Raw genomic sequence first — 27,715 nt, 5'->3', positions numbered from 1 at the left:
CATACATAGATGTCACTACTTACATAGTAATAACATGATACCCAGCAGTGACATGGTGCTGCTCCTTACTGACTGTATGACAGGTACAGAACACGTATCATACATACATGTCACTACTTACATAGTAATAACATGATACCCAGCAGTGACATGGTGCTGCGTCTTCTCCTTACTGACTGTATGACAGGTACAGAACACATATCATACATAGTAATAACATGATACCCAGCAGTGACATGGTGCTGCTCCTTACTGACTGTATGACAGGTACAGAACACGTATCATACATAGATGTCACTACTTACATAGTAATAACATGATACCCAGCAGTGACATGGTGCTGCTCCTTACTGACTGTATGACAGGTACAGAACACGTATCATACATAGATGTCACTACTTACATAGTAATAACATGACAGCCAGCAGTGACACGGTGCTGCTCCTTACTGACTGTATGACAGGTACATAACACGTATCATACATAGATGTCACTACTTACATAGTAATAACATGATACCCAGCAGTGACATGGTGCTGCTCCTTACTGACTGTATGACAGGTACATAACACGTATCATACATAGATGTCACTACTTACATAGTAATAACATGACAGCCAGCAGTGACACGGTGCTGCTCCTTACTGACTGTATGACAGGTACAGAACACGTATCATACATAGATGTCACTACTTACATAGTAATAACATGATACCCAGCAGTGACACGGTGCTGCTCCTTACTGACTGTATGACAGGTACAGAACACGTATCATACATAGATGTCTCTACTTACATAGTAATAACATGATACCCAGCAGTGACACGATGCTGCTCCTTACTGACTGTATGACAGGTACAGAACACGTATCATACATAGTAATAACATGATACCCAGCAGTGACATGGTGCTGCTCCTTACTGACTGTATGACAGGTAAAGAACACGTATCATACATAGATGTCACTACTTACATAGTAATAACATGATACCCAGCAGTGACAGGGTGCTGCTCCTTACTGACTGTATGACAGGTACAGAACACGTATCATACATAGTAATAACATGATACCCAGCAGTGACATGGTGCTGCTCCTTACTGACTGTATGACAGGTACAGAACACGTATCATACATAGTAATAACATGATACCCAGCAGTGACACGATGCTGCTCCTTACTGACTGTATGACAGGTACAGAACACGTATCATACATAGTAATAACATGATACCCAGCAGTGACATGGTGCTGCTCCTTACTGACTGTATGACAGGTACAGAACACGTATCATACATAGATGTCACTACTTACATAGTAATAACATGATACCCAGCAGTGACATGGTGCTGCTCCTTACTGACTGTATGACAGGTACAGAACACGTATCATACATAGATGTCACTACTTACATAGTAATAACATGATACCCAGCAGTGACACGATGCTGCTCCTTACTGACTGTATGACAGGTACAGAACACGTATCATACATAGTAATAACATGATACCCAGCAGTGACATGGTGCTGCTCCTTACTGACTGTATGACAGGTACAGAACACGTATCATACATAGATGTCACTACTTACATAGTAATAACATGATACCCAGCAGGGACACGGTGCTGCTCCTTACTGACTGTATGACAGGTACAGAACACGTATCATACATAGATGTCACTACTTACATAGTAATAACATGATACCCAGCAGTGACATGGTGCTGCTCCTTACTGACTGTATGACAGGTACAGAACACGTATCATACATAGATGTCACTACTTACATAGTAATAACATGATACCCAGCAGTGACATGGTGCTGCTCCTTACTGACTGTATGACAGGTACAGAACACGTATCATACATAGATGTCACTACTTACATAGTAATAACATGATACCCAGCAGTGACACGATGCTGCTCCTTACTGACTGTATGACAGGTACAGAACACGTATCATACATAGTAATAACATGATACCCAGCAGTGACATGGTGCTCCTCCTTACTGACTGTATGACAGGTACAGAACACGTATCATACATAGATGTCACTACTTACATAGTAATAACATGATACCCAGCAGGGACACGGTGCTGCTCCTTACTGACTGTATGACAGGTACAGAACACGTATCATACATAGATGTCACTACTTACATAGTAATAACATGATACCCAGCAGTGACATGGTGCTGCTCCTTACTGACTGTATGACAGGTACAGAACACTTATCATACATAGATGTCACTACTTACATAGTAATAACATGATACCCAGCAGTGACATGGTGCTGCTCCTTACTGACTGTATGACAGGTACAGAACACGTATCATACATAGATGTCACTACTTACATAGTAATAACATGATACCCAGCAGTGACATGGTGCTGCTCCTTACTGACTGTATGACAGGTACAGAACACGTATCATACATAGATGTCACTACTTACATAGTAATAACATGATACCCAGCAGTGACACGATGCTGCTCCTTACTGACTGTATGACAGGTACAGAACACGTATCATACATAGTAATAACATGATACCCAGCAGTGACATGGTGCTGCTCCTTACTGACTGTATGACAGGTACAGAACACGTATCATACATAGATGTCACTACTTACATAGTAATAACATGATACCCAGCAGGGACATGGTGCTGCTCCTTACTGACTGTATGACAGGTACAGAACACGTATCATACATAGATGTCACTACTTACATAGTAATAACATGATACCCAGCAGTGACATGGTGCTGCTCCTTACTGACTGTATGACAGGTACAGAACACGTATCATACATAGATGTCACTACTTACATAGTAATAACATGATACCCAGCAGTGACATGGTGCTGCTCCTTACTGACTGTATGACAGGTACAGAACACGTATCATACATAGTAATAACATGATACCCAGCAGTGACATGGTGCTGCTCCTTACTGACTGTATGACAGGTACAGAACACGTATCATACATAGATGTCAATACTTACATAGTAATAACATGATACCCAGCAGTGACATGGTGCTGCTCCTTACTGACTGTATGACAGGTACAGAACACGTATCATACATAGATGTCACTACTTACATAGTAATAACATGATACCCAGCAGTGACATGGTGCTGCTCCTTACTGACTGTATGACAGGTACAGAACACATATCATACATAGATGTCACTACTTACATAGTAATAACATGATACCCAGCAGTGACACGATGCTGCTCCTTACTGACTGTATGACAGGTACAGAACACGTATCATACATAGTAATAACATGATACCCAGCAGTGACATGGTGGTGCTCCTTACTGACTGTATGACAGGTACAGAACACGTATCATACATAGATGTCACTACTTACATAGTAATAACATGATACCCAGCAGTGACATGGTGCTGCTCCTTACTGACTGTATGACAGGTACAGAACACGTATCATACATAGTAATAACATGATACCCAGCAGTGACATGGTGCTGCTCCTTACTGACTGTATGACAGGTACAGAACACGTATCATACATACATGTCACTACTTACATAGTAATAACATGATACCCAGCAGTGACATGGTGCTGCGTCTTCTCCTTACTGACTGTATGACAGGTACAGAACACGTATCATACATAGTAATAACATGATACCCAGCAGTGACATGGTGCTGCTCCTTACTGACTGTATGACAGGTACAGAACACGTATCATACATAGATGTCACTACTTACATAGTAATAACATGATACCCAGCAGTGACATGGTGCTGCTCCTTACTGACTGTATGACAGGTACAGAACACGTATCATACATAGATGTCACTACTTACATAGTAATAACATGATACCCAGCAGTGACATGGTGCTGCTCCTTACTGACTGTATGACAGGTACAGAACACGTATCATACATAGATGTCACTACTTACATAGTAATAACATGATACCCAGCAGTGACATGGTGCTGCTCCTTACTGACTGTATGACAGGTACAGAACACGTATCATACATAGATGTCACTACTTACATAGTAATAACATGATACCCAGCAGTGACATGGTGCTGCTCCTTACTGACTGTATGACAGGTACAGAACACGTATCATACATACATGTCACTACTTACATAGTAATAACATGATACCCAGCAGTGACACGGTGCTGCGTCTTCTCCTTACTGACTGTATGACAGGTACAGAACACGTATCATACATAGATGTCACTACTTACATAGTAATAACATGATACCCAGCAGTGACATGGTGCTTCTCCTTACTGACTGTATGACAGGTACAGAACACGTATCATACATAGATGTCACTACTTACATAGTAATAACATGATACCCAGCAGTGACATGGTGCTGCTCCTTACTGACTGTATGACAGGTACAGAACACGTATCATACATAGTAATAACATGATACCCAGCAGTGACACGGTGCTGCTCCTTACTGACTGTATGACAGGTACAGAACACGTATCATACATAGTAATAACATGATACCCAGCAGTGACATGGTGCTGCTCCTTACTGACTGTATGACAGGTACAGAACACGTATCATACATAGTAATAACATGATACCCAGCAGTGACACGGTGCTGCTCCTTACTGACTGTATGACAGGTACAGAACACGTATCATACATAGATGTCACTACTTACATAGTAATAACATGATACCCAGCAGTGACATGGTGCTGCTCCTTACTGACTGTATGACAGGTACAGAACACGTATCATACATAGATGTCACTACTTACATAGTAATAACATGATACCCAGCAGTGACACGGTGCTGCGTCTTCTCCTTACTGACTGTATGACAGGTACAGAACACGTATCATACATAGATGTCACTACTTACATAGTAATAACATGATACCCAGCAGTGACATGGTGCTTCTCCTTACTGACTGTATGACAGGTACAGAACACGTATCATACATAGATGTCACTACTTACATAGTAATAACATGATACCCAGCAGTGACATGGTGCTGCTCCTTACTGACTGTATGACAGGTACAGAACACGTATCATACATAGTAATAACATGATACCCAGCAGGGACATGGTGCTGCTCCTTACTGACTGTATGACAGGTACAGAACACGTATCATACATAGTAATAACATGATACCCAGCAGTGACATGGTGCTGCTCCTTACTGACTGTATGACAGGTACAGAACACGTATCATACATAGTAATAACATGATACCCAGCAGGGACACGGTGCTGCTCCTTACTGACTGTATGACAGGTACAGAACACGTATCATACATAGATGTCACTACTTACATAGTAATAACATGATACCCAGCAGTGACATGGTGCTGCTCCTTACTGACTGTATGACAGGTACAGAACACGTATCATACATACATGTCACTACTTACATAGTAATAACATGATACCCAGCAGTGACATGGTGCTGCGTCTTCTCCTTACTGACTGTATGACAGGTACAGAACACGTATCATACATAGTAATAACATGATACCCAGCAGTGACATGGTGCTGCTCCTTACTGACTGTATGACAGGTACAGAACACGTATCATACATAGATGTCACTACTTACATAGTAATAACATGATACCCAGCAGTGACATGGTGCTGCTCCTTACTGACTGTATGACAGGTACAGAACACGTATCATACATAGATGTCACTACTTACATAGTAATAACATGATACCCAGCAGTGACATGGTGCTGCTCCTTACTGACTGTATGACAGGTACAGAACACGTATCATACATAGATGTCACTACTTACATAGTAATTACATGATACCCAGCAGTGACACGGTGCTGCTCCTTACTGACTGTATGACAGGTACAGAACACGTATCATACATAGATGTCACTACTTACATAGTAATAACATGATACCCAGCAGTGACACGGTGCTGCTCCTTACTGACTGTATGACAGGTACAGAACACGTATCATACATAGATGTCACTACTTACATAGTAATAACATGATACCCAGCAGTGACACGGTGCTGCTCCTTACTGACTGTATGACAGGTACAGAACACGTATCATACATAGATGTCTCTACTTACATAGTAATAACATGATACCCAGCAGTGACACGATGCTGCTCCTTACTGACTGTATGACAGGTACAGAACACGTATCATACATAGTAATAACATGATACCCAGCAGTGACATGGTGCTGCTCCTTACTGACTGTATGACAGGTAAAGAACACGTATCATACATAGATGTCACTACTTACATAGTAATAACATGATACCCAGCAGTGACAGGGTGCTACTCCTTACTGACTGTATGACAGGTACAGAACACGTATCATACATAGTAATAACATGATACCCAGCAGTGACACGATGCTGCTCCTTACTGACTGTATGACAGGTACAGAACACGTATCATACATAGTAATAACATGATACCCAGCAGTGACATGGTGCTGCTCCTTACTGACTGTATGACAGGTACAGAACACGTATCATACATAGATGTCACTACTTACATAGTAATAACATGATACCCAGCAGTGACATGGTGCTGCTCCTTACTGACTGTATGACAGGTACAGAACACGTATCATACATAGATGTCACTACTTACATAGTAATAACATGATACCCAGCAGTGACACGATGCTGCTCCTTACTGACTGTATGACAGGTACAGAACACGTATCATACATAGTAATAACATGATACCCAGCAGTGACATGGTGCTCCTCCTTACTGACTGTATGACAGGTACAGAACACGTATCATACATAGATGTCACTACTTACATAGTAATAACATGATACCCAGCAGGGACACGGTGCTGCTCCTTACTGACTGTATGACAGGTACAGAACACGTATCATACATAGATGTCACTACTTACATAGTAATAACATGATACCCAGCAGTGACATGGTGCTGCTCCTTACTGACTGTATGACAGGTACAGAACACTTATCATACATAGATGTCACTACTTACATAGTAATAACATGATACCCAGCAGTGACATGGTGCTGCTCCTTACTGACTGTATGACAGGTACAGAACACGTATCATACATAGATGTCACTACTTACATAGTAATAACATGATACCCAGCAGTGACATGGTGCTGCTCCTTACTGACTGTATGACAGGTACAGAACACGTATCATACATAGATGTCACTACTTACATAGTAATAACATGATACCCAGCAGTGACATGGTGCTGCTCCTTACTGACTGTATGACAGGTACAGAACACGTATCATACATAGTAATAACATGATACCCAGCAGTGACATGGTGCTGCTCCTTACTGACTGTATGACAGGTACAGAACACGTATCATACATAGATGTCACTACTTACATAGTAATAACATGATACCCAGCAGTGACATGGTGCTGCTCCTTACTGACTGTATGACAGGTACAGAACACGTATCATACATAGATGTCACTACTTACATAGTAATAACATGATACCCAGCAGTGACATGGTGCTGCTCCTTACTGACTGTATGACAGGTACAGAACACGTATCATACATAGATGTCACTACTTACATAGTAATAACATGATACCCAGCAGTGACATGGTGCTGCTCCTTACTGACTGTATGACAGGTACAGAACACGTATCATACATAGATGTCACTACTTACATAGTAATAACATGATACCCAGCAGTGACACGATGCTGCTCCTTACTGACTGTATGACAGGTACAGAACACGTATCATACATAGTAATAACATGATACCCAGCAGTGACATGGTGCTCCTCCTTACTGACTGTATGACAGGTACAGAACACGTATCATACATAGATGTCACTACTTACATAGTAATAACATGATACCCAGCAGTGACATGGTGCTGCTCCTTACTGACTGTATGACAGGTACAGAACACGTATCATACATAGTAATAACATGATACCCAGCAGTGACATGGTGCTCCTCCTTACTGACTGTATGACAGGTACAGAACACGTATCATACATAGATGTCACTACTTACATAGTAATAACATGATACCCAGCAGGGACACGGTGCTGCTCCTTACTGACTGTATGACAGGTACAGAACACGTATCATACATAGATGTCACTACTTACATAGTAATAACATGATACCCAGCAGTGACATGGTGCTGCTCCTTACTGACTGTATGACAGGTACAGAACACGTATCATACATAGATGTCACTACTTACATAGTAATAACATGATACCCAGCAGTGACATGGTGCTGCTCCTTACTGACTGTATGACAGGTACAGAACACGTATCATACATAGATGTCACTACTTACATAGTAATAACATGATACCCAGCAGTGACACGATGCTGCTCCTTACTGACTGTATGACAGGTACAGAACACGTATCATACATTGTAATAACATGATACCCAGCAGTGACATGGTGCTGCTCCTTACTGACTGTATGACAGGTACAGAACACGTATCATACATAGATGTCACTACTTACATAGTAATAACATGATACCCAGCAGTGACATGGTGCTGCTCCTTACTGACTGTATGACAGGTACAGAACACGTATCATACATAGTAATAACATGATACCCAGCAGTGACATGGTGCTCCTCCTTACTGACTGTATGACAGGTACAGAACACGTATCATACATAGATGTCACTACTTACATAGTAATAACATGATACCCAGCAGGGACACGGTGCTGCTCCTTACTGACTGTATGACAGGTACAGAACACGTATCATACATAGATGTCACTACTTACATAGTAATAACATGATACCCAGCAGTGACATGGTGCTCCTCCTTACTGACTGTATGACAGGTACAGAACACGTATCATACATAGATGTCACTACTTACATAGTAATAACATGATACCCAGCAGTGACATGGTGCTGCTCCTTACTGACTGTATGACAGGTACAGAACACGTATCATACATAGATGTCACTACTTACATAGTAATAACATGATACCCAGCAGTGACACGATGCTGCTCCTTACTGACTGTATGACAGGTACAGAACACGTATCATACATTGTAATAACATGATACCCAGCAGTGACATGGTGCTGCTCCTTACTGACTGTATGACAGGTACAGAACACGTATCATACATAGATGTCACTACTTACATAGTAATAACATGATACCCAGCAGTGACATGGTGCTGCTCCTTACTGACTGTATGACAGGTACAGAACACGTATCATACATAGATGTCACTACTTACATAGTAATAACATGATACCCAGCAGTGACATGGTGCTGCTCCTTACTGACTGTATGACAGGTACAGAACACGTATCATACATAGATGTCACTACTTACATAGTAATAACATGATACCCAGCAGTGACATGGTGCTGCTCCTTACTGACTGTATGACAGGTACAGAACACGTATCATACATAGATGTCACTACTTACATAGTAATAACATGATACCCAGCAGTGACATGGTGCTGCTCCTTACTGACTGTATGACAGGTACAGAACACGTATCATACATAGATGTCACTACTTACATAGTAATAACATGATACCCAGCAGTGACATGGTGCTGCTCCTTACTGACTGTATGACAGGTACAGAACACGTATCATACATAGATGTCACTACTTACATAGTAATAACATGATACCCAGCAGTGACATGGTGCTGCTCCTTACTGACTGTATGACAGGTACAGAACACGTATCATACATAGATGTCACTACTTACATAGTAATAACATGATACCCAGCAGTGACATGGTGCTGCTCCTTACTGACTGTATGACAGGTACAGAACACGTATCATACATACATGTCACTACTTACATAGTAATAACATGATACCCAGCAGTGACACGGTGCTGCGTCTTCTCCTTACTGACTGTATGACAGGTACAGAACACGTATCATACATAGATGTCACTACTTACATAGTAATAACATGATACCCAGCAGTGACATGGTGCTTCTCCTTACTGACTGTATGACAGGTACAGAACACGTATCATACATAGATGTCACTACTTACATAGTAATAACATGATACCCAGCAGTGACATGGTGCTGCTCCTTACTGACTGTATGACAGGTACAGAACACGTATCATACATAGTAATAACATGATACCCAGCAGTGACACGGTGCTGCTCCTTACTGACTGTATGACAGGTACAGAACACGTATCATACATAGTAATAACATGATACCCAGCAGTGACATGGTGCTGCTCCTTACTGACTGTATGACAGGTACAGAACACGTATCATACATAGTAATAACATGATACCCAGCAGTGACACGGTGCTGCTCCTTACTGACTGTATGACAGGTACAGAACACGTATCATACATAGATGTCACTACTTACATAGTAATAACATGATACCCAGCAGTGACATGGTGCTGCTCCTTACTGACTGTATGACAGGTACAGAACACGTATCATACATAGATGTCACTACTTACATAGTAATAACATGATACCCAGCAGTGACACGGTGCTGCGTCTTCTCCTTACTGACTGTATGACAGGTACAGAACACGTATCATACATAGATGTCACTACTTACATAGTAATAACATGATACCCAGCAGTGACATGGTGCTTCTCCTTACTGACTGTATGACAGGTACAGAACACGTATCATACATAGATGTCACTACTTACATAGTAATAACATGATACCCAGCAGTGACATGGTGCTGCTCCTTACTGACTGTATGACAGGTACAGAACACGTATCATACATAGTAATAACATGATACCCAGCAGGGACATGGTGCTGCTCCTTACTGACTGTATGACAGGTACAGAACACGTATCATACATAGTAATAACATGATACCCAGCAGTGACATGGTGCTGCTCCTTACTGACTGTATGACAGGTACAGAACACGTATCATACATAGTAATAACATGATACCCAGCAGGGACACGGTGCTGCTCCTTACTGACTGTATGACAGGTACAGAACACGTATCATACATAGATGTCACTACTTACATAGTAATAACATGATACCCAGCAGTGACATGGTGCTGCTCCTTACTGACTGTATGACAGGTACAGAACACGTATCATACATACATGTCACTACTTACATAGTAATAACATGATACCCAGCAGTGACATGGTGCTGCGTCTTCTCCTTACTGACTGTATGACAGGTACAGAACACGTATCATACATAGTAATAACATGATACCCAGCAGTGACATGGTGCTGCTCCTTACTGACTGTATGACAGGTACAGAACACGTATCATACATAGATGTCACTACTTACATAGTAATAACATGATACCCAGCAGTGACATGGTGCTGCTCCTTACTGACTGTATGACAGGTACAGAACACGTATCATACATAGATGTCACTACTTACATAGTAATAACATGACAGCCAGCAGTGACACGGTGCTGCTCCTTACTGACTGTATGACAGGTACATAACACGTATCATACATAGATGTCACTACTTACATAGTAATTACATGATACCCAGCAGTGACACGGTGCTGCTCCTTACTGACTGTATGACAGGTACAGAACACGTATCATACATAGATGTCACTACTTACATAGTAATAACATGATACCCAGCAGTGACACGGTGCTGCTCCTTACTGACTGTATGACAGGTACAGAACACGTATCATACATAGATGTCACTACTTACATAGTAATAACATGATACCCAGCAGTGACACGGTGCTGCTCCTTACTGACTGTATGACAGGTACAGAACACGTATCATACATAGATGTCTCTACTTACATAGTAATAACATGATACCCAGCAGTGACACGATGCTGCTCCTTACTGACTGTATGACAGGTACAGAACACGTATCATACATAGTAATAACATGATACCCAGCAGTGACATGGTGCTGCTCCTTACTGACTGTATGACAGGTAAAGAACACGTATCATACATAGATGTCACTACTTACATAGTAATAACATGATACCCAGCAGTGACAGGGTGCTACTCCTTACTGACTGTATGACAGGTACAGAACACGTATCATACATAGTAATAACATGATACCCAGCAGTGACATGGTGCTGCTCCTTACTGACTGTATGACAGGTACAGAACACGTATCATACATAGATGTCACTACTTACATAGTAATAACATGATACCCAGCAGTGACATGGTGCTGCTCCTTACTGACTGTATGACAGGTACAGAACACGTATCATACATAGATGTCACTACTTACATAGTAATAACATGATACCCAGCAGTGACATGGTGCTGCTCCTTACTGACTGTATGACAGGTACAGAACACGTATCATACATAGATGTCACTACTTACATAGTAATAACATGATACCCAGCAGTGACATGGTGCTGCTCCTTACTGACTGTATGACAGGTACAGAACACGTATCATACATAGATGTCACTACTTACATAGTAATAACATGATACCCAGCAGTGACACGATGCTGCTCCTTACTGACTGTATGACAGGTACAGAACACGTATCATACATAGTAATAACATGATACCCAGCAGTGACATGGTGCTCCTCCTTACTGACTGTATGACAGGTACAGAACACGTATCATACATAGATGTCACTACTTACATAGTAATAACATGATACCCAGCAGTGACATGGTGCTGCTCCTTACTGACTGTATGACAGGTACAGAACACGTATCATACATAGTAATAACATGATACCCAGCAGTGACATGGTGCTCCTCCTTACTGACTGTATGACAGGTACAGAACACGTATCATACATAGATGTCACTACTTACATAGTAATAACATGATACCCAGCAGGGACACGGTGCTGCTCCTTACTGACTGTATGACAGGTACAGAACACGTATCATACATAGATGTCACTACTTACATAGTAATAACATGATACCCAGCAGTGACATGGTGCTGCTCCTTACTGACTGTATGACAGGTACAGAACACGTATCATACATAGATGTCACTACTTACAAAGTAATAACATGATACCCAGCAGTGACATGGTGCTGCTCCTTACTGACTGTATGACAGGTACAGAACACGTATCATACATAGATGTCACTACTTACATAGTAATAACATGATACCCAGCAGTGACACGATGCTGCTCCTTACTGACTGTATGACAGGTACAGAACACGTATCATACATTGTAATAACATGATACCCAGCAGTGACATGGTGCTGCTCCTTACTGACTGTATGACAGGTACAGAACACGTATCATACATAGATGTCACTACTTACATAGTAATAACATGATACCCAGCAGTGACATGGTGCTGCTCCTTACTGACTGTATGACAGGTACAGAACACGTATCATACATAGTAATAACATGATACCCAGCAGTGACATGGTGCTCCTCCTTACTGACTGTATGACAGGTACAGAACACGTATCATACATAGATGTCACTACTTACATAGTAATAACATGATACCCAGCAGGGACACGGTGCTGCTCCTTACTGACTGTATGACAGGTACAGAACACGTATCATACATAGATGTCACTACTTACATAGTAATAACATGATACCCAGCAGTGACATGGTGCTCCTCCTTACTGACTGTATGACAGGTACAGAACACGTATCATACATAGATGTCACTACTTACATAGTAATAACATGATACCCAGCAGTGACATGGTGCTGCTCCTTACTGACTGTATGACAGGTACAGAACACGTATCATACATAGATGTCACTACTTACATAGTAATAACATGATACCCAGCAGTGACACGATGCTGCTCCTTACTGACTGTATGACAGGTACAGAACACGTATCATACATTGTAATAACATGATACCCAGCAGTGACATGGTGCTGCTCCTTACTGACTGTATGACAGGTACAGAACACGTATCATACATAGATGTCACTACTTACATAGTAATAACATGATACCCAGCAGTGACATGGTGCTGCTCCTTACTGACTGTATGACAGGTACAGAACACGTATCATACATAGTAATAACATGATACCCAGCAGTGACATGGTGCTCCTCCTTACTGACTGTATGACAGGTACAGAACACGTATCATACATAGATGTCACTACTTACATAGTAATAACATGATACCCAGCAGGGACACGGTGCTGCTCCTTACTGACTGTATGACAGGTACAGAACACGTATCATACATAGATGTCACTACTTACATAGTAATAACATGATACCCAGCAGTGACATGGTGCTGCTCCTTACTGACTGTATGACAGGTACAGAACACTTATCATACATAGATGTCACTACTTACATAGTAATAACATGATACCCAGCAGTGACATGGTGCTGCTCCTTACTGACTGTATGACAGGTACAGAACACGTATCATACATAGATGTCACTACTTACATAGTAATAACATGATACCCAGCAGTGACATGGTGCTGCTCCTTACTGACTGTATGACAGGTACAGAACACGTATCATACATAGATGTCACTACTTACATAGTAATAACATGATACCCAGCAGTGACACGATGCTGCTCCTTACTGACTGTATGACAGGTACAGAACACGTATCATACATTGTAATAACATGATACCCAGCAGTGACATGGTGCTGCTCCTTACTGACTGTATGACAGGTACAGAACACGTATCATACATAGATGTCACTACTTACATAGTAATAACATGATACCCAGCAGTGACATGGTGCTGCTCCTTACTGACTGTATGACAGGTACAGAACACGTATCATACATAGATGTCACTACTTACATAGTAATAACATGATACCCAGCAGTGACATGGTGCTGCTCCTTACTGACTGTATGACAGGTACAGAACACGTATCATACATAGTAATAACATGATACCCAGCAGTGACATGGTGCTGCTCCTTACTGACTGTATGACAGGTACAGAACACGTATCATACATAGATGTCACTACTTACATAGTAATAACATGATACCCAGCAGTGACATGGTGCTGCTCCTTACTGAATGTATGACAGGTACAGAACACGTATCATACATAGTTGTCACTACTTACATAGTAATAACATGATACCCAGCAGTGACATGGTGCTGCTCCTTACTGACTGTATGACAGGTACAGAACACGTATCATACATAGATGTCACTACTTACATAGTAATAACATGATACCCAGCAGTGACATGGTGCTGCTCCTTACTGACTGTATGACAGGTACAGAACACGTATCATACATAGATGTCACTACTTACATAGTAATAACATGATACCCAGCAGTGACACGATGCTGCTCCTTACTGACTGTATGACAGGTACAGAACACGTATCATACATAGTAATAACATGATACCCAGCAGTGACATGGTGCTCCTCCTTACTGACTGTATGACAGGTACAGAACACGTATCATACATAGATGTCACTACTTACATAGTAATAACATGATACCCAGCAGGGACACGGTGCTGCTCCTTACTGACTGTATGACAGGTACAGAACACGTATCATACATAGATGTCACTACTTACATAGTAATAACATGATACCCAGCAGTGACATGGTGCTGCTCCTTACTGACTGTATGACAGGTACAGAACACTTATCATACATAGATGTCACTACTTACATAGTAATAACATGATACCCAGCAGTGACATGGTGCTGCTCCTTACTGACTGTATGACAGGTACAGAACACGTATCATACATAGATGTCACTACTTACATAGTAATAACATGATACCCAGCAGTGACATGGTGCTGCTCCTTACTGACTGTATGACAGGTACAGAACACGTATCATACATAGATGTCACTACTTACATAGTAATAACATGATACCCAGCAGTGACACGATGCTGCTCCTTACTGACTGTATGACAGGTACAGAACACGTATCATACATTGTAATAACATGATACCCAGCAGTGACATGGTGCTGCTCCTTACTGACTGTATGACAGGTACAGAACACGTATCATACATAGATGTCACTACTTACATAGTAATAACATGATACCCAGCAGGGACATGGTGCTGCTCCTTACTGACTGTATGACAGGTACAGAACACGTATCATACATAGATGTCACTACTTACATAGTAATAACATGATACCCAGCAGTGACATGGTGCTGCTCCTTACTGACTGTATGACAGGTACAGAACACGTATCATACATAGATGTCACTACTTACATAGTAATAACATGATACCCAGCAGTGACATGGTGCTGCTCCTTACTGACTGTATGACAGGTACAGAACACGTATCATACATAGTAATAACATGATACCCAGCAGTGACATGGTGCTGCTCCTTACTGACTGTATGACAGGTACAGAACACGTATCATACATAGATGTCACTACTTACATAGTAATAACATGATACCCAGCAGTGACATGGTGCTGCTCCTTACTGACTGTATGACAGGTACAGAACACGTATCATACATAGATGTCACTACTTACATAGTAATAACATGATACCCAGCAGTGACATGGTGCTGCTCCTTACTGACTGTATGACAGGTACAGAACACGTATCATACATAGATGTCACTACTTACATAGTAATAACATGATACCCAGCAGTGACATGGTGCTGCTCCTTACTGACTGTATGACAGGTACAGAACACGTATCATACATAGATGTCACTACTTACATAGTAATAACATGATACCCAGCAGTGACATGGTGCTGCTCCTTACTGACTGTATGACAGGTACAGAACACGTATCATACATAGTAATAACATGATACCCAGCAGGGACATGGTGCTGCTCCTTACTGACTGTATGACAGGTACAGAACACGTATCATACATAGTAATAACATGATACCCAGCAGTGACATGGTGCTGCTCCTTACTGACTGTATGACAGGTACAGAACACGTATCATACATAGTAATAACATGATACCCAGCAGGGACACGGTGCTGCTCCTTACTGACTGTATGACAGGTACAGAACACGTATCATACATAGATGTCACTACTTACATAGTAATAACATGATACCCAGCAGTGACATGGTGCTGCTCCTTACTGACTGTATGACAGGTACAGAACACGTATCATACATACATGTCACTACTTACATAGTAATAACATGATACCCAGCAGTGACATGGTGCTGCGTCTTCTCCTTACTGACTGTATGACAGGTACAGAACACGTATCATACATAGTAATAACATGATACCCAGCAGTGACATGGTGCTGCTCCTTACTGACTGTATGACAGGTACAGAACACGTATCATACATAGATGTCACTACTTACATAGTAATAACATGATACCCAGCAGTGACATGGTGCTGCTCCTTACTGACTGTATGACAGGTACAGAACACGTATCATACATAGATGTCACTACTTACATAGTAATAACATGACAGCCAGCAGTGACACGGTGCTGCTCCTTACTGACTGTATGACAGGTACATAACACGTATCATACATAGATGTCACTACTTACATAGTAATTACATGATACCCAGCAGTGACACGGTGCTGCTCCTTACTGACTGTATGACAGGTACAGAACACGTATCATACATAGATGTCACTACTTACATAGTAATAACATGATACCCAGCAGTGACACGGTGCTGCTCCTTACTGACTGTATGACAGGTACAGAACACGTATCATACATAGATGTCACTACTTACATAGTAATAACATGATACCCAGCAGTGACACGGTGCTGCTCCTTACTGACTGTGTGACAGGTACAGAACACGTATCATACATAGATGTCTCTACTTACATAGTAATAACATGATACCCAGCAGTGACACGATGCTGCTCCTTACTGACTGTATGACAGGTACAGAACACGTATCATACATAGTAATAACATGATACCCAGCAGTGACATGGTGCTGCTCCTTACTGACTGTATGACAGGTAAAGAACACGTATCATACATAGATGTCACTACTTACATAGTAATAACATGATACCCAGCAGTGACAGGGTGCTGCTCCTTACTGACTGTATGACAGGTACAGAACACGTATCATACATAGTAATAACATGATACCCAGCAGTGACATGGTGCTGCTCCTTACTGACTGTATGACAGGTACAGAACACGTATCATACATAGTAATAACATGATACCCAGCAGTGACACGATGCTGCTCCTTACTGACTGTATGACAGGTACAGAACACGTATCATACATAGTAATAACATGATACCCAGCAGTGACATGGTGCTGCTCCTTACTGACTGTATGACAGGTACAGAACACGTATCATACATAGATGTCACTACTTACATAGTAATAACATGATACCCAGCAGTGACATGGTGCTGCTCCTTACTGACTGTATGACAGGTACAGAACACGTATCATACATAGATGTCACTACTTACATAGTAATAACATGATACCCAGCAGTGACACGATGCTGCTCCTTACTGACTGTATGACAGGTACAGAACACGTATCATACATAGTAATAACATGATACCCAGCAGTGACATGGTGCTCCTCCTTACTGACTGTATGACAGGTACAGAACACGTATCATACATAGATGTCACTACTTACATAGTAATAACATGATACCCAGCAGGGACACGGTGCTGCTCCTTACTGACTGTATGACAGGTACAGAACACGTATCATACATAGATGTCACTACTTACATAGTAATAACATGATACCCAGCAGTGACATGGTGCTGCTCCTTACTGACTGTATGACAGGTACAGAACACGTATCATACATAGATGTCACTACTTACATAGTAATAACATGATACCCAGCAGTGACACGATGCTGCTCCTTACTGACTGTATGACAGGTACAGAACACGTATCATACATAGTAATAACATGATACCCAGCAGTGACATGGTGCTGCTCCTTACTGACTGTATGACAGGTACAGAACACGTATCATACATAGATGTCACTACTTACATAGTAATAACATGATACCCAGCAGGGACATGGTGCTGCTCCTTACTGACTGTATGACAGGTACAGAACACGTATCATACATAGATGTCACTACTTACATAGTAATAACATGATACCCAGCAGTGACACGGTGCTGCGTCTTCTCCTTACTGACTGTATGACAGGTACAGAACACGTATCATACATAGATGTCACTACTTACATAGTAATAACATGATACCCAGCAGTGACATGGTGCTTCTCCTTACTGACTGTATGACAGGTACAGAACACGTATCATACATAGATGTCACTACTTACATAGTAATAACATGATACCCAGCAGTGACATGGTGCTGCTCCTTACTGACTGTATGACAGGTACAGAACACGTATCATACATAGTAATAACATGATACCCAGCAGTGACACGGTGCTGCTCCTTACTGACTGTATGACAGGTACAGAACACGTATCATACATAGTAATAACATGATACCCAGCAGTGACATGGTGCTGCTCCTTACTGACTGTATGACAGGTACAGAACACGTATCATACATAGTAATAACATGATACCCAGCAGTGACACGGTGCTGCTCCTTACTGACTGTATGACAGGTACAGAACACGTATCATACATAGATGTCACTACTTACATAGTAATAACATGATACCCAGCAGTGACATGGTGCTGCTCCTTACTGACTGTATGACAGGTACAGAACACGTATCATACATAGATGTCACTACTTACATAGTAATAACATGATACCCAGCAGTGACACGGTGCTGCGTCTTCTCCTTACTGACTGTATGACAGGTACAGAACACGTATCATACATAGATGTCACTACTTACATAGTAATAACATGATACCCAGCAGTGACATGGTGCTGCTCCTTACTGACTGTATGACAGGTACAGAACACGTATCATACATAGTAATAACATGATACCCAGCAGTGACATGGTGCTTCTCCTTACTGACTGTATGACAGGTACAGAACACGTATCATACATAGATGTCACTACTTACATAGTAATAACATGATACCCAGCGGTGACATGGTGCTGCTCCTTACTGACTGTATGACAGGTACAGAACACGTATCATACATAGTAATAACATGTTACCCAGCAGTGACACGGTGCTGCTCCTTCTTCTCATTTATAGGTTACAGTCCGACCATAAGAGAGAAGTTTGGTTTGTTCTCACTTCCGCTGTTAGGAAACAGTCATTAGAAATGTATATTTAGTCTAGGGGTGTGCACCGGCCACTTTTCGTGTTTTGGTTTTGGATCTGGATCTTTCTTCGTGTTTTGGATCTGGATTGGTTTTGCCAAAACCACCCTTCCGTGTTTTGGGTTCTGGGTTTTGTGTTTTGGATCTGTATTTTTTTGAAAAAAAGCATAAAAACAGCTAAAATCACAGAATTTGTAGGTTTTTCTGCTCCTATGCTATTATTAACCTCAATAACCTTAATTTCCACTCATTTCCAGTCTATTCTGAATACCTCACACCTCACAATAGTGTTTTTATGTCCAAAAGGTTGCACCGAGGTAGCTGGATGACTATGCTAAGCGACACGAGTGGGCGGCACAAACACGTGACCCATCTAGGCGTGAAACTGCAGTGGCAGACAGGATGGCATTGAAAAACTAGGCCCCAAACTGTACATAATGCAAAGAAAAAAAAGAGGTGCAAGATGGAATTGTCCTTGGGCCCTCCCACCCACCCTTATGTTGTATAAACAGGACATGCACACTTTAACAAACCAATCATTTCAGCGCCAGGGTCTGCCACACAACTGTGGCTGAAATGATTGGTTCGTTTGGGCCCCCACAAAACAAGCTGGCAATTAATCTGTCCCTGCACAAACTGGCTCTACGGAGGCAAGAAGTCGTCCTCATCCTCCTCATCCACAGATTCCTCACCCTCTTCAGTGTTATGTACATCCTCATCCTCACAGAGTATTAATTCGTCCCTGCTGGAACCACAGGTCCCTCTGTACGTTCTGGAGGCTGGTCTCCCTGGAAGAGTTGATCATTCATTTTATGAACATCATCTCCACATTTTGTGGAAGCAACCTCCTACGCCTTTCGCTAACAAGGTTCCCGGCTGCACTAAACACTCTTTCGGAGTACACACTGGAGGGGGGGCAACTCAGGTAAAATAGAGCCAGTTTGTACAGGGACCTCCAAATTGCTTCTTTTTCCTGCCAGTACAGGTACGGACTGTCTGACATGCCTACTTGGATGCTGTCACCGATGTAATCCTTTAACAGACAGACGCACGCTTGTCGCTGCTGCTTTGAGGATTCAAGTGTGGCTACAGCCCACACAATTCACAAAGACAGAAAAAAAAAAAGAATATTTTTATTGTTTGTGGAGCACACTTTGAGGGTTACACCACCCTCTAACAGACAGACGCACGCTTGTCGCTGCTGCTTTGAGGATGCAAGTGCGGCTACAGCCCACACAATTCACAAAGACAGAAAAAAGAAGAAGAATATTTTTATTCTTTGTGTAGCACACTTTGAGGGTGTCACCACCCTTTAACAGACAGACGCACGCTTGTCGCTGCTGCTTTAAGGATGCAGGTGCGGCTACAGCCCACACATTTCACAAAGACCGAAAAAAAAAGAACAATATTTTAATTGTTTGTGTAGCACACTTTGAGGGTGTCACCACCCTTTAACAGACAGACGCACGCTTGTCGCTGCTGCTTTAAGGATGCAGGTGCGGCTACAGCCCACACAATTCACAAAGACAGAAAAAAGAAGAATATTTTTATTGTTTGTGTAGCACACTTTGAGGGTGTCACCACCCTTTAACAGACAGACGCACGCTTGTCGCTGCTGCTTTGAGGATGCAAGTGCGGCTACATCGCACACAAGTCACAAACACATAAAAAAAATAGTTTTTTATTTTTTGGAGCACTTCGTGAGTTACACCACCCTTTAACAGACAGACGCACGCTTGTCGCTGCTGCTTTAAGGATGCAGGTGCGGCTACAGCCCACACAATTCACAAAGACAGAAAAAAGAAGAAGAATATTTTTATTGTTTGTGTAGCACACTTTGAGGGTGTCACCACCCTTTAACAGACAGACGCACGCTTGTCGCTGCTGCTTTGAGGATGCAAGTGTGGCTACATCGCACACAAGTCACAAACACATTAAAAAAAAAATTTTGATTTTTTTTGGAGCACTTTGAGAGTTACAACACCCTTTAACAGACAGACGCACGCTTGTCGCTGCTGCTTTGAGGATGCAAGTGCGGCTACAGCCCACACAATTCACAAAGAAAAAAAAAGAACAATATTTTAATTGTTTGTGTAGCACACTTTGAGGGTGTCACCACCCTTTAACAGACAGACGCACGCTTGTCGCTGCTGCTTTAAGGATGCAGGTGCGGCTACAGCCCACACATTTCACAAAGACAGAAAAAAAAAGAACAATATTTTAATTGTTTGTGTAGCACACTTTGAGGGTGTCACCACCCTTTAACAGACAGACGCACGCTTGTCGCTGCTGCTTTGAGGATGCAGGTGGAATCTAGACGGGATTTGGAACCGAGGACACACTACCTCCATCAATTGTCTAAATCCCACTGCACTAATGTCGGATACCGGACGCACGTCTAACACCAACATAGCAGTCAAGGCCTCAGTTATACGTTTTGCTTCAGGATGACTGCTGTCGTACTTCATCCTCCTCGCTAGGGACTGTTGGAGGGTCAATTGTTTAGTAAAAGTAGTGATGTTCCTACTTCCTCTCTGGGATGATGAACAACTCCCAGCAGCAGCAACAGCACTAGGAGGAAGTGGTTCTTGATCTTTCCCTATTTTATTTTTATCAGAGAAAGTTTGGTCCTCCATTTATGTTATATTGATATATATACGTGCGGCTAAAGCGCACACAAACACAGAAAATATTTTTTTATTTTTGCTGGAGAGTAGTGCACTTTGTGGGTTACACCACCCTTTAAGAAATGAGCCAGCCGGCTCTTTACTTATGGGACACAGGCGCACGCTTGGCGCTGCTCCTTTGTTGATGCACGTGCAGCCACAGTGCACACAAGTCACAAACACAGAAAATATATTTTTTTTTGGTTTGGAGTGTACTTTGGGGGTTACAGAACCCTTTAACGGTCAAGCCAGCCGGCCCTTTACTTATGACACAGGCGCACACTTGGCACTACTTTGTTGATGCACGTGCGGCTACTGCGCACACAATTCACAAACACAGAAAATAATTTTTTTTCGGTTTGGACTGGAGTGTACTTTGGGGGTTACAGCACCCTTTAACGGTCAAGCCAGCCGGCCCTTTACTTATGACACAGGCGCACGCTTGGCACTACTTTGTTGATGCACGTGCGGCTACTGCGCACACAATTCACAAACACAGAAAATAATTTTTTTTTTGGTTTGGACTGGAGTGTACTTTCGGGGGTTACAGCACCCTTAACGGTCAAGCCAGCCGGCCCTTTACTTATGACACAGGCGCACGCTTGGCACTACTTTGTTGATGCACGTGCGGCTACTGCGCACACAATTCACAAACACAGAAAATAATTTTTTTTTTGGTTTGGACTGGAGTGTACTTTGGGGGTTACAGCACCCTTTAACGGTCAAGCCAGCCGGCCCTTTACTTATGACACAGGCGCACGCTTGGCACTACTTTGTTGATGCACGTGCGGCTACTGCGCACACAATTCACAAACACAGAAAATAATTTTTTTTTTGGTTTGGACTGGAGTGTACTTTCGGGGGTTACAGCACCCTTAACGGTCAAGCCAGCCGGCCCTTTACTTATGACACAGGCGCACGCTTGGCACTACTTTGTTGATGCACGTGCGGCTACTGCGCACACAATTCACAAACACAGAAAATAATTTTTTTTTTGGTTTGGACTGGAGTGTACTTTCGGGGGTTACAGCACCCTTAACGGTCAAGCCAGCCGGCCCTTTACTTATGACACAGGCGCACGCTTGGCACTACTTTGTTGATGCACGTGCGGCTACTGCACACACAATTCACAAACACAGAAAATATATTATTTTTTTAGCACTTGGGGGGAGCACCCCTGATGGACAGAGCACCCCCTGGACAACACTACAGCACCTCTTTAGGACTGGGACACTGCACAGGACTTTGGAGTGGACACAGTCCCTATGGAGAACTGACTGCACAACACAGTCCAGCCAGCCCCTATGGACTTTGAAGTAGTGGACACAGCCCCTATTAACAACAGCAGCACAGCACAACACAGCCAGCCCCTATGGACTTTGAAGTAGTGGACAACAGCAGCACTACACTACACAGCCCTAACTCCCACCCTCCCTCTTCACTGTCCACAGCCGAGTGAGAAAATGGCGCCGACGTGGGTACCTTATATAGGATCCAAAACCCGCGAGACTCGGAAGGCGGGATGATGACGTTTTGCCTCGATTTCAGATCCGAGTCAGGCGGGAAAAGTCGAGCATGACTCGGATCGGACTCGGATCGGGGGGGCTCGGGGGGGTTCGGATTTCAGAAATCCGAACCCGCTCACCCCTAATTTAGTCTAGGTCACACAAGAAGGGAAGACTGTGACCTGAGTTGGGCAGCGTAACATGTATAGCACAATGCGCTGGTTACACTGCATTTTCTCACTACAGAGCATAGATTCATTGCAGCTGGCACAGGATATACATACAGTACTTGTATGAAAGGAGGCCCCTGTAGTGCAGTGCTCATATGACCATTGGTTTGGTTTGCTTCCAAGCATAATACAGATATAAATTAGCCAGAGACAGGCTGTCTCACCCTTATTAGGGCACCTTAATGCAGGGTAGGGTATTGTCCGCACGTGTTACAGAGAGCTTTCTGAGAGAGCGCAGCTTAGAAGTGTAGAGAGGGTTCTCTATGGTGAGGGAACCTTCTACTATGGAGCTTGGGATTCGCATACAGAATACAGGACATGCTTGGGAGGCCAGATTCAGGATTCCTATGGGAAGGTGCACAGGTCAGTCATATATACAAAGCCAGTATATTATATTACTGTACTGATATTGTGTTCATTCTAGCACCCTGCACCTGTCTCAGGTGTTCCAGTTAATAGACAGTAAAAAGGTCGACAATGACTAGATAGACAACAGATGTTAGACGGGCAATAGTCATAGGGCCAACACAAAAACTGTCGCCACAAAAGTTTTCTTTTTTTTTTTTCAAAGTTAGACACCAGGAGGGTGGGTGAGACACCAGGAGGGAGGGTTAGACACCAGGAGGGAGGGCTAGACACCAGGAGGGAGGGCTAGGCACCAGGAGGGAGGGCTAGGCACCAGGAGGGAGGGTTAGACACCAGGAGGGAGGGTTAGACACCAGGAGGGAGGGCTAGGCACCAGGAGGGAGGGCTAGGCACCAGGAGGGAGGGTTAGACACCAGGAGGGAGGGTTAGACACCAGGAGGGAGGGTTAGGCACCAGGAGGGAGGGTTAGGCACCAGGAGGGAGGGTTAGACATCAGGAGGGAGGGTTAGAGTTGAGACATAAGAAATGTGTCAACCATTGTTTCATCTACATTTTGTACCTGTCGACCTCCATCCATGTCGACTTTTACTGCGTCAACCTTTTGTCCCTGTCGATCTATTGCCTGTAACATCTGTTGTCTATCTAGACATTGTCTAATTCCTCTGAATGTTTTATACCAAACCCACCTGTTACAACAACCCGTGCAGTTCCTCTTTCCTGCCTGGGGTGAGGCGCTCAGCTGCTTCTAGCACACGCTGGTCTGTATCTCAGCAGTTTGTTAAATCAGCTTAGTGTGCTAGAAGCACCAGAGCAGGGAGCGACACCCCAGGCAGGAAATAGGAACAGGACGGGCTGTGACAGGTGCAGGGTGGTAGACTAAATGTAAACTGGATATAAAAGTAGTCTTCATTCTATTTCTTTATGTAGCTATTATGGAGACAAGGATTGTGGGTAAGTAGCTAGCACACGCTATGGACGGAGAGCTACTTATATATCTTATTGAGAATCCGGTTACATAGTATGTCACATACACTTAACAACTAAATAGTGATAAAAATCATAAGGAACGACTGAAGAGGTTTATCAGATACAGGGAGCATCGGATCAGCCACAAATGACCAATGTCCTCGTAGGTTGCAGGTGGTCTTTGGCCCACCCTTCTTATGGTGGCTGCTGAGAACAACAAGCACTTGAGATCCCCCTTCGATAGCTCCGTGGCTTCTTGTCCTCCCCAATCCCACACACCCCACTATTGGTCTTACGCTCCCTTGATGGAGGTCCATGAGGAGATCCCCATCGATATTCGCTCCTAATTCCCCTCTAACACCGTTCCTCTATAATGATAGTTTCCCTCCAGGGATGGACCATATTACCTTCCATTCTTGGTTGAGGGCAGGCCTTTTCAGGGTTGGATAGGTGGTTAGCAATGGTAACATATTATCTTTTGCAGAAGTACGTGAGAGATGGAAGCTGCAGGCTAATGAATATTGGCGCTATTTCCAGGTTCGTCACTTCTTACACTCCTTGGGAACCGGTTCCCACAGACCCCTTGTTCTGGTTGTTCCATTTGTCATCCGGGACCCTCTCGAGGTAGAAAAGGTCTTTATTATGTCATTTGAATAACGCGGCAAAGGCTGTTATCCCAGTGAGGTGGCGCTCCTCTTCTCCTCCCACGGTGACTGACTGCTTCACGAGAATGGATTTATATATGGAGAAGGACGATTTGATAACTTCCGCTGATGGCGACTACGAATCCTTTAGGGATACCTGGTCTTGCTGGATGGATTTTAAGGACTCTTTGTCTTATAAAACCATTCTCTCTAGCTGACCTACACCTGTGTAAGTTATATAGATTTCCCTGCCTGGGCCCTATATGACCTAGTGGAGCAGATATACATTATTATTAAACTTGGTGTGGCTTTGTATTTGATCTATACTCCAATTATGCAGCAACTCTCTCTTTCCTCTCTCTCCCCCTTTTTCTTTTCTTTCCTAATTGTTTTGTCTCTCCCCTAAATGTTATAGTATCTAATTAATCTTTTAATATGCAATCATTTTTTTTATTTTTGATTATAGAGGTTTTTTATATTCTGATCAGGAAATGTTTTATATTTTTAGGATCTGCAGGTGTATATTGTACTACCAATTTGGAAATGGTTCTATTTTGTAATGATTTGCTACTATTATCTAATAAAAACAATTTGCTATAAAAATCATAAGGAACTAAAGACATGCTTGTTTTGAAACCTACTAATATGTGTAACAAATAATACATCATTAAAGAACGGAAATGGAATTACAATTATTTAAAGAACCAACATGTGGATAATATCAATTTAGTATGTTTGTTGTTCAAACTAAAGATAATAGCGCATACAGTATGTTTAATTAAAGGTATTAGATCTGAAAAATGTATTACAGACATATTAAAGGATGGGGTCTACACTGCACCCCCTTATTTTACACATAAGAGGTCCTACCATGCTGAGACTTGTAGTGCCGTGCAAGAAAAAGAAGCAGGTGCACCCTGAGCAGAGCACTAAGAATAATCATAGTCACATTCCAACAAATAACATGGAGTATAAGTGAGGTTCTTGGCACTTGTATGACCCTCACCCACCACGGCACAGTGATCCTCATCAGATGGGTTACTATCATCCCTAATACTGACACATTATATAAATTGTGTTCCGCTAGGCTGCGGGACCGGCAGGGCGCTGGGGGTAGGAGGGCAGGGTGGCCGGGAGTCTCTGGAGTGGCAGGTTGGCGAGGGCATTCCCTTTGGAAACACCTCCAATTTGTCACGTTGGGGGGT

At 42.6% G+C, this 27,715-nt stretch overlaps 1 protein-coding gene and 1 long non-coding RNA gene across 2 annotated transcripts in view; one reads left to right on the top strand and one right to left on the bottom strand.

Moving 5' to 3' along the window:
- Positions 1 to 19,968, bottom strand: part of LOC148477727 (Fc receptor-like protein 3) — a 99,974-nt gene extending 80,006 nt beyond the window's left edge. Inside the window, exon 1 of the mRNA XM_088456304.1 lies at positions 19,928 to 19,968. Coding sequence (XP_088312430.1) covers positions 19,928 to 19,958 — 31 coding nt within the window. The 5' untranslated portion in view covers positions 19,959 to 19,968. The remainder of the gene's footprint in view (positions 1 to 19,927) is intronic.
- Positions 1 to 26,989, top strand: part of LOC148477726 (uncharacterized) — a 274,964-nt gene extending 247,975 nt beyond the window's left edge. The window contains exon 4 of the long non-coding RNA XR_015872482.1: positions 26,351 to 26,989. This is a non-coding gene — a long non-coding RNA (uncharacterized LOC148477726). The remainder of the gene's footprint in view (positions 1 to 26,350) is intronic.
- The last annotated feature ends 726 nt before the right edge of the window (positions 26,990 to 27,715 follow it).

This window comes from Taudactylus pleione, unplaced genomic scaffold (genome assembly GCF_031769625.1).
Source record: "Taudactylus pleione unplaced genomic scaffold, aTauple2 ptg000696l, whole genome shotgun sequence".
NCBI classification, from domain to species: domain Eukaryota; kingdom Metazoa; phylum Chordata; class Amphibia; order Anura; family Myobatrachidae; genus Taudactylus; species Taudactylus pleione.
The sequence above is the reverse complement of the archived record's forward strand: the minus strand, read 5'-3'. Positions and strand labels throughout refer to the sequence as shown.